At 36.0% G+C, this 13,344-nt stretch overlaps 1 protein-coding gene across 1 annotated transcript in view; it reads left to right on the forward strand.

Moving 5' to 3' along the window:
• The window catches only part of Atg17 (autophagy-related 17), a 33,455-nt gene that overhangs the window by 11,282 nt on the left and 8,829 nt on the right, over window positions 1–13,344 (forward strand). Inside the window, exons 4-12 of the mRNA XM_088273206.1 lie at window positions 2,102–2,271; window positions 2,845–2,972; window positions 4,480–4,706; window positions 6,286–6,539; window positions 8,043–8,225; window positions 10,220–10,392; window positions 11,235–11,421; window positions 11,738–12,021; window positions 12,792–12,878. Coding sequence (XP_088129332.1) covers window positions 2,102–2,271; window positions 2,845–2,972; window positions 4,480–4,706; window positions 6,286–6,539; window positions 8,043–8,225; window positions 10,220–10,392; window positions 11,235–11,421; window positions 11,738–12,021; window positions 12,792–12,878 — 1,693 coding nt within the window. The remainder of the gene's footprint in view (window positions 1–2,101; window positions 2,272–2,844; window positions 2,973–4,479; window positions 4,707–6,285; window positions 6,540–8,042; window positions 8,226–10,219; window positions 10,393–11,234; window positions 11,422–11,737; window positions 12,022–12,791; window positions 12,879–13,344) is intronic.

Here is a 13,344-nt window from a genome sequence, read left to right on the forward strand (position 1 = left end):
CTCGTTGCATCACAGTCGCAGTGGGCGTCTTATTACCATACACCATTCCCAATGCGTTCATCTCACAATCTATATTATGTTCAGTAAACAAGCCACATTTATCTCATAAACCCGTACATTTTTTCTGCCTCAGTCATTTACCTCTGGATATAGAGTACAGCAAAGATAATAGCAAGAGTACATATCGCTCACTGCTTTCAAGAATGTCATAAATCAAAAAACTCGATTTTTCAGGAGAACATTTTTAAAGTTGACAAATATAATACAATGTATTAAAAATAAATATCAAGCCACTTTTTACTGTGCAACAGATCTTTTTAGGTAAAACCTGAAGGCTTTTTTCCAATTGAAAAATAATTAGGATATTCGAAAAAATTAAACAATACCTTTTCTTCAAAATGCTAAAACAACACTTTGTGCCCTGTAGCGGATAAATATTAAGTTAAAAATATGCCTCTTTTGCTGGGATATAGTGCACTTTCTGGGCATTCCGAAAACATGCACAACTGAAAATTGCCGATTTTTTATTTATGACGTTCTTGAAAGGAGTGAGCGATATAGTGGGTGTACTGACAAAAAATGCTAAATCAATTTTAAACAAAAATATGCAATAATTTAAATGTAACTTTGTTTTAAAATCACTATAAATATTAAATATTACTTAATTATAATGTCTACCGGTTTCGAAGCTAAACAGGCTGCATGCAGCCCGCGGGCCGCAATATATAAACATGTGATATGACATGCCTGGTATAAAGCCTATAATTGACCATTTTCACACGTGAGTTCTTGACACAATTTATGGTCGAGATGAGTAAATCTTTATTTGATTTAGCAGAGACTTTCATGAAATGATCACTTTATACACATGTAACATTCACCATCCTGCCCATGATTGGCAACCACACTACTCAAATTTCGGAAGATGTATACATATCTTTTAATTGACCTTTTTTTCACATGCTAGTTTTTGGCACCATCTATGATTGAGAGATTCTTCCCGAATTATTTTACATTCTGGGAGACTAATGAAAACATGATTTTCACTTGAACCAACAAAAACTGACCACGTAAACCAGCCGATGACAGGTCATAAGCCCTGTGAATACCCAGACTTCCATATTCTTCTTCATCCATGTTGAGATGTCAAAATTTACTAGTATTTCAGTTAGATAACGAGGGTTTCCTTTTACATACATAATGCAGACCTTGGGATATGTTTATTTTTGAATTTGTGTTATGTAAAACTTTATTTTTGTATGAACTTACAATGTTTTCAAATGTGGGACTTCGGTCTTTGAATGCAGACGAGGAATTTAATGCCGATATGGCCATTTTATGACTTGCAAAGTGTAATCTTGAAGATTCGACCAAAACATTTGGCATCTTCCCAGAAAAGGTTATTTTCCCTCTCCGAGATGTGACTATTTTTAGGAATCTTTCTTTGAAGTTTGCCATCTATAATGATTTAATTCTCAGAAATGTGGACTTCCTTTTCAAAGGTTAATACACTCCTTCTTTCCTTGTAGTCCTCGTTCTGTTCTTCCATTCAGATTTGCCATATATGTATATCCTCTTAATTTTTCTCTTGTCGTCCATTCACTCCCTCACACGCATTATGTCATTGAAGATGTTGAGTCTTTAGTTTTGCCATTTAAAATTTGTTAATTTTTGTGCCTCTTTAAATTGATGAGACTGCATATAAACTTCAAAAAGTTCAACCTACCCGTTACAATAATTTAGCCTTCTTTTATAACAATTTTTCACTTTCTTATTCTTCATATCCACACCTGATGGTGCATAGGGCACTGTGTCATATTTACGCAGTGATAACTTGATTGTTTTTTACATGACGGCAAAGTGATCATTCCTGCGATTCAGGTGCAGTTCAGGGTAATATGACATAATATAAATCAGTGTGAAAAATCACTTGACCGGCAATACCGGCCGAAAAATACACGTGACCCGGCAATCAACATGTTAAAAGCAACATAGGAGTAATGTAAACCTTTTCAATTTTTTTGATTTGCTGTAAGGGCCTAAGAAGGCATCTGTATATTTATGGAAATATTCTTATTAATAATCTTATTTTTGTCTTCAGATGTGGATCTCAGAGAAGAGGTGGAAAACTGCCTATCGATGGCAGCTGCCAATTCCAACTACAGCACCGTGGCAAAGTGCTCCGCACTGGCGCAACGGTTCTACGAGCTCGCCCGAGATCACATGCACGTCTGCGAGAAACTGGTACACGACCAGCATCTGCAACAACAGGTGAGGCTTGGCCGACTCGCTTACAAAGCTTAACCGTTATAATGCCAACGAACGCCATCGCGCTCGTGTGTATACAAGTTAAAAGTGCTATGAGCAAATCAGTTGCTGCTTAGCGTGCGGTAAAGGAAAGTCACTTGCACGCATCGTTATATATTTTTACTTTTTACGTATTACATAAGGTTCAAATTATTATATTATTACTACTAACCCAAGTTGCAATCTTAATGTGTTCCTTCGAAGATAAAAAGTTTTAAAAATCCCGTTATCTTGCGTTCTATGCACGGCGATATGGCAAATGCAACTGTCACAAAAAAGAGAGGAGATTACACATCTATAAAAAATAAACCATCAACGTGCATAATCAGTTTTTAGGGCTACATAGAGTCTGTGCGGGAAAGCTTAGCAAATTTAGAATCAGTTTCACATATGGTGTTTGAAAATGATGCAGAATGCATCGAAACACGTGTCACAGTAGATTTTAAGAAATAATGGTAGATTTTAATGGATAGATTTTACCACAAAGTGACAGCCGAATAAATTAGTGAAATTGTTAATTGTTTGTCTATTTCCCAGGGCTGGGCAGCTGTTGTCGCCAACATGGAAGATGTTACGAGTGATTTCCAACAGAGAGCAGAGGACTTTGAGCAGAAATTCAGGGAACATCTTAAGAAAAAGAATGAATATACTGAATTCCTTTCAAAGTGAGTCTCCCAATTAGTAACTAATGGATAACTGTTACTTTTTCAGTTATATGCGAAGGATCTTAATACATATTATTATAGGCAGTTCTTTTTTTCCATGTAACGTGGTGGAACGGCGTTCCGACACCTTTTTTAACAGATAATTTTTTTTTTTTAATTTTCAAAATTAATTCGACGATACAATGTTTATGCTTACGTAATTACAATCTTTATTTATATAATTTGTCGAAATTATAAGATATGGTATTGTAATGAATATTCAGATGATATATGAATATATATTTTTTTAGTAAAAAGCTCGACATGAAGTAAGTTCCGAGTCCATTTTTGATTAAAAGAATAGCCCTGGTTATAGGTGTCTCAACTTGAAATGAGCACATCTATCGTTGTAATACGTAAAAGAAGATGAAAATTTGAGCATTCCACATATTACAATCTGATATTTGGCTGGCTTAAGCAATCACTTCATATTCTTGTATAATTTTCACCATTCTGCTTATTGTTGAACATCCATATTGCATTATTTTTTTTTAATTTGTGTATATCGGTAGTGTAATGGCAAATGGGTATATCTGTCAAATTTTTCATTTTCTAAGTTTGTTCCACAAAATGTCTAAGATAGTGTATTCCATAATCTAGCAAAAGGATATAGCTGTAGTTGCAATACTTATTTAGTTTTCTTAAGATATGTACATATGCCATCCGAACAAAGTATTTAATTTCACAAGTTTGTTTTTGCTCTCCTGTAAAATTTTGTAGACAGATATACCCCTTTGCCTTTACACTACCGATATATATATATATATATATATATATATATATATATATATATATATATATATATATATATATATATATATATATATATATATATATATATATATATATATATATATATATATATATATATATATATATATATATATATATATATATATATATATATATATATATATATATATATATATATATATATATATATATATATATATATATATATATATATATATATATATATATATATATATATATATATATATATATATATATATATATATATATATATATATATATATATATATATATATATATATATATATATATATATATATATATATATATATATATATATATATATATATATATATATATATATATATATATATATATATATATATATATATATATATATATATATATATATATATATATATATATGCAATGTTCTTTGGTCCCATCCACCTGTTGGTAGTAATTCAATAGATTTGGAAGTATAGCTGATTGTGGCGAATCAGTTGAAAAATTTGTGGAGTGTATATCGCTTATAGCGTAAAAAACACCCGTCCGAAATGTGTTAATAAAATTGGATATTCCAGTACTTTTAATTACATTTTATTGTGAAATGCAAAAAAATACAAATTAAGGACAGATTGTTGTGACGTTCTATTCTCTTTGTTTATCTCTGTTAGTTAGTTATATAATCCTAACGTACATTTTATTTTGGCAGATTCAACGAAGATTTGGAAGTTCTGTCTAGCATCCCCATATTACCCGCCTTGCGGCTGAACGCCGCTTCCAACCCGTTCACCGCATTTGACGACCTTCACGCTGACAGCGAGTCCTGCAGCGAGAGACACGCGTCTGATGACGAGGACAGCGAAAACAAGCTGCCGTCGCTCGAGGGGGGGCAGAAGGATAACGCGGTTGTCACCAGCGCACAGACAGATATACAAGGTAATTAACCCTAGAATACTAAATTATCAAAAAAATAATGACAAAATAAACATTCCTGGAAAAAACAATGTTTTGTTCGTTGCCATCATTGCCTTCAGCAGGGCCTTTATAATCCGAACGCCAAAAAATTACCCTCTGTTCGGACTAGTGGAGTGTTTGGATTACGGCACAGAGAATCTGTAGGGCATGGGTGGCCAACATTTTCAGCAGTCAGGCCAGATTTCAGAAATCAGATTTCTTAACAGGCTGTAAAACAAAATTTCTTTTATTATTCATGGCAAATATTAAATATATTGTTTTTTTTTAAGCAGACATAACAAAAATGTGAATCAAACATATTAACAAGATAAGAGTTAGGCAATACAAAAACATAAAAATATATATATTTTTTTAAATTTGTGAGACATCTGATTTTGTTTGTCAGAACTAAGTGCATCAATGTTGATACATTATTAACGATTGATGTTGTTGCTACACGCAAACAGTTTTCCAAATGCTCATCAGTGATTCTTGTTCTCATTTGAGATTTAATATGCTTTATTCGACTAGTATCATGGCTACTGTATAACTAGCTTTTACATAGCATTTTGACTTTGGGTCGCTCTAGCACTCGGTTATAGCAGCTTGTATTCTTATCAATGTGTATTTAAAAGTAGATCGCAAAATGTTGTGATTGTTAACACGAATATACCATAGAAGAAATTGTCACGATAGTGAGATACTTCCATAAATGGGATATGATACGAACTACGCATGATGGAATGTTCTTTTGGTAGTTTTATGTACACTTATAGAAAAAATGTGTGAAATGTTCCGCGGGTCACAAGAACACCTCGGTTAAACCTCGGAGAGATGAGTGGGCGTTCGGTTTACAGAGGTGTTACGATTAAGGGGTTTGAGTTATAAAGGTCCTAATGTATGGCAAATTATTTCAGTCCGATAGAAAGTAAATTTTTTTTTTAAACCAAAATACCTTCTTCTTCTTCCTGGCTACATCCCAACTTATCGTCTTTATAGACTGCTGGGGTCAGTTCTCCTCGTCCTCAGGTTGTAGGTCGTTCTGTCATGGACAACGTCACCTAGGCCATGTCTTCGAACCATCTTCTCTCTTTGCAGCATCCATGAATTTTTTGGTCTTCCTCTAGATATCTTTCGAGGAAGATCCATTTCTATTGCCTGGTTTACGACATGCTGGGATTCTCTGCGTCCTATATGCCCATACCATCTCAATTACCTTTCCTCTACCTTCCTATTTATGTCTGTTACTCGTAGACTTCCACGAATGTATGAACTCTTTATTTTGTCTCTAAGGGACACTCCCGCAGACCATCTAAGCATTCACATTTCAGCGGATTCTAATTGCCTAGAAAAGTTAGTTGCATTTCAGCGGATTCTAGTTGCCTAGAGAAGGTGCTATACATCGTCCAGCATTCGGAGCCGTATAGGAGTGCGGGTTTGACAATTGATTGGTAGACTTTTCCCATTAATTTGGATGGCATTTTTGGATCGCAAAGAACTCCCGTCACTGATCGTTTTGACCGAAATACCTTTTGATATAATAATTAATCCCTCCTTCCAGCTACCACCGGCTCCAACGACGGGTCCTCCAAGACGTCCAGCCTGCGGGGCGCCGGCGGCAGCACGGCCTCCGAGGGGGACGAGGAGCTCGGGGGCCCGGAGGGCTCGCAGGAGGGCCGGGGGCTGGCGGTGCGCGGCGGCCGGGGGCGCGGCAGCAGCCGGGAGGCCCTCACCCTGCTGCACTGGATCACCGCCAAGGAGAACCAGGAGTCGCTCAAGGACATCGCCAAGTACTGCAAAGATGCCCTCGATCTGGTAAGTCTGATTGCCATATTATCCCTACTATAGACCCCTTTTTTTCAATATATTATTTGGAGAAATAAAATAACTTTGTTTTTTGATCCATTCACTTTTATTTTTATAAACCAACTAGTTTCGGCAACGACCTGTTGCCCTCTTCAGGGGTTTTTTTTCTCTCTCTTTATTATTATTTTTTTTTGCATTTCACAATATATTATAATTACAAGTACAAAAAATATATAATATCAATACAAAAAAATATCCCACAAAGGCATGGAATGTGTGTAGGGTATTCATTATATTTTAGGTCATAGTAAAGGACTCTGGCAGGAATACAATAGATATTATAAGAAGTAAAATTAGATTAAGTGTTTATATAAACTATAAATACTTGACTTTAACAGAAAATGAAAAAGATGAAAATGAAAAAAGTTAGCAAACATGTACTACATGAGTGATACGACTAAAAGAAAAAGGAACTTGGATTTGTTTAAGCAAAATTTAAATGGAAACAAACTAAGGTAATTAATGTCTAACATATAGTCTATAGACGCACCAATGAGTCCATTCACCAAGAACTACGCTTGGATGGCTTGACTCTGGCCAATGTCTGTACCCGACGGATTCTCCAGTTCTTTGGACACGTTGCGCATGGCAACAGGGATAGCCTGGAACGACTAGTTGTAATCGGTAGCCTGGAGGGAAAGAGAGGGAGAGGAAGATCCCCACACGATGGACCGATCAAATTAAGGCAGCAGCAGGCACCTTGGTGGTTGGAGCGCTACGTACAGTGCAGTCAAGGGATAACTGGAGAAGAGTCATTGCTTCCGCAAGGGTCACAACCCTCAGCAATGAGGAATAAGACGGAGAAGAAGAAAGGGCACTGGCAAGAATACAATAGATATTATAAGAAGTAAAATTAGATTAAATGTTAATATAAACTATAAATACTTGACTTTAACAGAAAACAATAAATAAAAATGTTAAAAATGAAAAAAGTTAGCAAAACATGTACTACATGAGTGATAAGACTTAAAGAAAAAGTAACTTAGATCTTTTTAAGCAAAATTTGAATGGAAACAAACTTAGGTAATTAACCTGTTAACCAGGCGGTCCGCTGTTCAATTACGCAACTTGTAATGGGCGCGAACTCTTTCACTAGGACGTGTCAGTACTGCTCACCCAGAACACGTCTACCACTCTCAATAGCCAAATGATACTAATTCATTCCGTGTCTTAAATTCATGTCGAGGCATGTATGGATGACCAATACCTTTGTTGTTCGAAAAATATACGTCCATATATATAATATAAAAAACATAAATTTCAAGGACGTATTCATATGTCCTACCCGTACCCTATATTGTTTACGTTTGACGTATTTATGCGTCCCGCCCGGTTAACAGGTTAACGTCTAACATATAGTCTTTGTGGAATGTCTAACATATAGTCCTTGTTGTATATGAATGAGGTGTTTTGTTTACGTACACATTAGACGTGTTGTTTTGTTTCCGCCAGCTGGACGACAGCGTGATGCTGAAGCTGCAGCGGGACGTGGCGGAGGCGCGCGAGAGCGCGGGGCAGGAGGGCATGAAAAGGATCAAGGGGCTGGAGGAGCGGCTCAGCGGGCTGGAGCAGCTCATGCTGGAGGCCAAGCGCATCGAGCAGGAGCAGAAGGACCTTGCTTTCTCCTTCGTGCAGGTGATTAGCACTCACACTTTACACTTTAGCAGTGGCGGTCGGTAACTTTTTGTAGAAGGGATGCTGGACATCAAATGTTTATACTCGTACTTACTGGTACTAGATATCAAATATGCACATCTAAACGCCATCTCCATAAATCCATAAATCAATAATTACAGATACAAAACATGATCAATTCATTTTTATTTATTTAAATTATGAAGTAAATCGCAGGTTAATAATATTCTATAAAAATTTGACTTCGGTCTTCAAGCTCAAAAGCAGCAAACTGTCAAAGCAACGCGCGCACTAAGAACAATCCAATAGAGTATGTGATTCTGTTATATATATATATAGGTATTAAAGACTTTTTTGTATGTTGGATGCTGTCGTTAATATTGTATACAGTTGATATGGATGTTGGCTTGCGGATCTCAGTGCGCATGCGCGGAAAGAACGTAGGCTCTGGCACTGTGCATGCAGTTTACACATCGCTTCCAGACCAAGTATTGCTTGCGTACGTGCGTTTTACGCATTTCACTGTATTTGAGAATGTATGTGTATTTAGACTCGCCCGCGATCTTTATATCGTGTCGTTTGTTTCGCGTACGCTGAGACGGGACGATATATGCACGATGTTTTATAATAATAATATTTGTATAATCTGGAAAACGTTTTCTTTGAAAAAAAATCACAATAAGGTCGCTATAGAAATATCAAAATATTTAAATTGCAGTATTGCTGTTTACTGATAGAAGTCCAAATCTTTTTACTCTAAAATGCAAGAGATGCGTAGCATCCACAGCATGTATGGACGGACCGCGCTTGCACTTTAGATTATATCATTATTTCAATTTCAATTTATTTATTTATCGATAATATACACATTACAAACTTAAATTTAAATCGTATACATTAACAAAAATAGAAAATAAGCCAGAATACTATTGCTAAAGGTGTAGAAGAATCCAACTTGGGAAAACTCCTTCAGATACATTGAACAGATCAATATCCGATGAGATATTGTTTAACATAGCTGTAGCTCTTTCTACAGGCATAACCATCGGCAGGTTGGTCCTGTGTATAGGAATGTGAAATAATCTATGTCGACGCTGTCTTAGGTAACTATCGGGAACATACAGACCAATGTTCCGGATAATTTCAGGATTATCGATCATACCGCGCAACAATCGATAAAAATGCGTAATCAAATACACATTCCTTCTAGTCTCTGAACTATTGTAGCCAAGCATACCCTGGAGAAACTGGGTCGGGTAGAGCCAAGGATAATAGCCGTACTCTCTCATGTAGAGATACCTCAGAAACTTCTTTTGGACTTTCTCTACCATAAGAGAGTACTTATTATTATTATTTAGATTATAGTCCTTCTCCGTAGTGCTCGGCTACCGAACTGGAGGTACTGGGTTCAATTCCCTGGGGGGGTGGAAATAAATACTAGTGATTTTACTATCTAATTCAGGCGCCGCGGCGTAGCTGGATAGACGCTCCACTGCGAAACTGGCGTCCGAAAGTCCGAAATAAATTTATGAAAGATTTATTTTGAATTGGTCTACGTATTTGTGATGTATCTTTCATATTTACCTTTCCTATCCCTACTATCCACCCTGCAGACAAGCCTCTAATGGAGGCTTTGCAGGTTATTCTTTTTAAAAAAAAATCAATATTACCCTGGTCAAGATAACACTGCGTTTATATATAATGCAGTGCCCTATGCACCATCGGGTGCGAATAAGGGTTAAAAAACCAAACAAATCTTAATAAATTGTGAACTGATCCATAACAATGTTTTGAAATGATATGATTTTTACTTATTTATTTTTTTACAAAAATGTTAATAATATTAGTATATAACCACTCACCGAGTGAGTGGTTATATACTAATATTATTAACATTTTTGTAAAAAAATAAATAAGTAAAAATGACTAACCACAAAGTAAATGCTTTAAATATTAATAATACATATTGAGAATATGATATGATTTTTATTTAGAACCAGCAGAAGGCCGCTCACCTGGGTGACGTGTCGGTGCTGCGGATGCTGTGCGAGTCCCACTGCCAGCAGCTGCAGTCCATGCTGAAGAACCAGGAGAAGTTGAGGGACGTTCGGGGAAGGTGCGCCAAGGCCAAGGAGGAACTCGCCGTCAACCTCTACCACAGGCTGAAGTAACGTCACACCTTAATTATACTTATTATTTTTCTTTATCAAGATATATTTCATATTTCATTGAATTTTTAAGTCTTCGAGATAGAATCAGAAATACCAGGATCAGGGAAATATGCGAGATAGAAGATGTCGTTAGTTGGGGAAGGCAACGAAGGAGACAATGATATGCGCATGTGAGGAGAATGGAACCATCCAGACTCTCCCACATCGCACTGTACGGCCAACCCCATGGTAGACGACTTCCGGGCAGACCACCAAAGGTATGGGTCGATAGCTGGGAATCGACATCGTAGGAGGCTAATAATCCCTCTTAAAAACAGGCCGCAAGGCCTATAATAATAAGAAGAAGAAGATTGAATTTTAATTTTATTTCATTGAATATTAATTTTATTAAAAACACAAGCACTGCTTGCATTTTTGACTTGTCTGTGTTACATAAGATCACAACCAAACAGCTCGACAGTTGCCATTTCATGCTTTTAATAGGAATTTATTGGGAATTCTTCAAAAAAAATTACCAAATTTGTTTGTTTTTTATTTTTTATTAGTGAATTATTTTATTTTTTACATATTTTTTAAAAACATTTTTTAAGGCTTTTGTTTTGTTTTTTGTATTGGACACCTTTTAAACATTGTAAATTCTTAAAATAAAAAATATAATAACCTGATGTTTTTAGTTATATTTTTGTGGAAAAAAAAAAACTTCTTATGAAGTATTGTTTCGAATAGCTTATTAAACTTTTAAAAAATATATATTGATGATAATAATTGATTCTGCAATTTTTTTCTCCGCTATTGTCATTTTGGCTACAAAAAAAAGTGAATTTTTTTTAATTTTCAGATGGATAGTGTACGTTGAGAATCGGATGTTTGAGATAGACAGCTGCCTCCTGTTCTACTACCGCTCCCTCTCTCGCTTGAAGCGCCATCTGGCCGTCATCACCCAACTCCACAAGGCTCCCAAGCTCTTCTGCACGGCCGTGCACGAGATCGTCAGGAGGCGGACCTTCTCTCAAGCTTTCCTCGCCGTGAGTATTTCCTACCGCAAAATCTGACGGTTCCAACGTCAAGAACCAAACATAATCTTCAAGTGATTACATTCTGAGTTTATGTTCAAATCTCGTATCTCCTAATTTCTTCTTCCCGTCCTTAAGCATCAATCATTAACTACATATATGTAGATGTAGTAAATGAAGTGTATAAAATAGTTTCAATTATGTAATATAAGCTAACTTAAGAAATAATAAAAAATAAACAATAAATTATTACAAGCTGCATTTAAATTATTAATTTATTTGCTAAAACAAATTGGGCTAAAATTGTCTTCTATGGATTGTCTTCCAGTGGGCTTCCGACCTGGCCCGGCACCTGCTCACGATCCACAACGAGGAGAGCTCGCGGCGTCGCGCGTTCAACACACTCTTCTCGGGCCACTTCCTGAGCGGGCTGTTCCCCGGCACCGAGGACAGCCCGCCGCCCTTCGCCACGGTGCCCCCGCCCGAGTTCGACACGCGCCTGCCGCGCCTCACCGCCGCCGACCTGCAGGCGCTCGCCGCGCGCATGCCGCACCTGGCGCCCGAGATCCCCCCCTGCGACGTGGCCGCCATGACGCGCTTCTTCGCGCTCAGGTAACGCATCTCGCTCACCCCATCTCTGCGATTCCAATTAGTTGCAACGTTCACAGCATGCGGTGCAATTGTGTTTTTATTTTATTTTTAACCTCCCTCTACCGGTGATATATAGCAAATAGAACGCTTATAAGCGTCTTCTGCTCTCTACCAACAGTATTGTAAAAGACTGTTTCAAGCATTTCCCGCAAACAATGCATTAGAAAATTATAACAACAGATATACAGTGAAAGATTGTTTTTAAAATTATGGTAATAATGTTTATTTTATATTTTTAATTGAACAAATGAAAATAAAATACCCTTTTTCGATTTTAAAATTTATTTTCGATTTTAAGCAACTTTTATTACAAAGTTTCAAATTGTTAAAAGATTTTTGTATGATTTTTTTTTCAATTCGTGTGGAAATTCAAATCAAAAGAAATAAAATAAAAAACAACTCTTACGAAGACTTTGTTGAGTCTGCACTAGTTTTGAAAGTAACCGATATAGTCAATATCATATTTTAGATAAAACTAACTAACCATTACGCCGCTTCACCGCAGGGGTAGGCAGAGAGAATCGACGCCACACCACTCTGTCTTTGCAAACATTCTTCGCCTCTTTTACATTCATTCATCTCCTCATACATACCCGATGATTACTACGACTCCTGACCCGGCCGCTTTTCTATTTTATAAAAAAAATTATATCATATTTTAGATATCTTCCTATAATCTGTGTACAATAAGAAAAGTGGTAAATTATGATTATTTATGATTAATTTTTCAGACCAACAAATACTACCACAAAAACTGTAGAAACCCAAGTAGTTGACGAAAGAATATTGGCTGTTGTAAAAGAAGCTGGCGTGGATCGGTAAGTCTTCCACTATCTTGGGTCCTTTGAGACTCACGATGTAGAACACCAATATTAATAATTTATAATTATTTGTACATAAAAATAAAAATACTTTTACAGACTACTTTTCGAGTTTATAAATGTAAACTTGACTTGAGGAAGTGAGTAGGGTACTCAATTGAGTATGTAATTGAAAATAATAAAGAAGATATTTGTTCATAACGTACACAATTCGCTCGCTCCTTTCAAGAACGTCATAAATCAAAATACTTGATTTTTCAGGAGAGCGTTTTTAATGTTAAATATTATAATACAATATATTAAACATAAATATGAAGCCACTTTTTGAACTTTTTACTGTGCAACAGATCTTTTTAGGTAAAAGCTGAAGGTTTTTTCTCCGTTTGAAAAATATTTAGTATATTTGAAAAAACAATTTAACAATACCTTTTCTTCAAAATGCAAAAACAACACTTTCTGCCCT

This window comes from Brachycentrus maculatus, unplaced genomic scaffold (assembly GCF_059751285.1).
Source record: "Brachycentrus maculatus isolate JH-2025_06_01 unplaced genomic scaffold, ASM5975128v1 h1tg000559l, whole genome shotgun sequence".
Taxonomy (NCBI): Eukaryota; Metazoa; Arthropoda; class Insecta; order Trichoptera; family Brachycentridae; genus Brachycentrus; species Brachycentrus maculatus.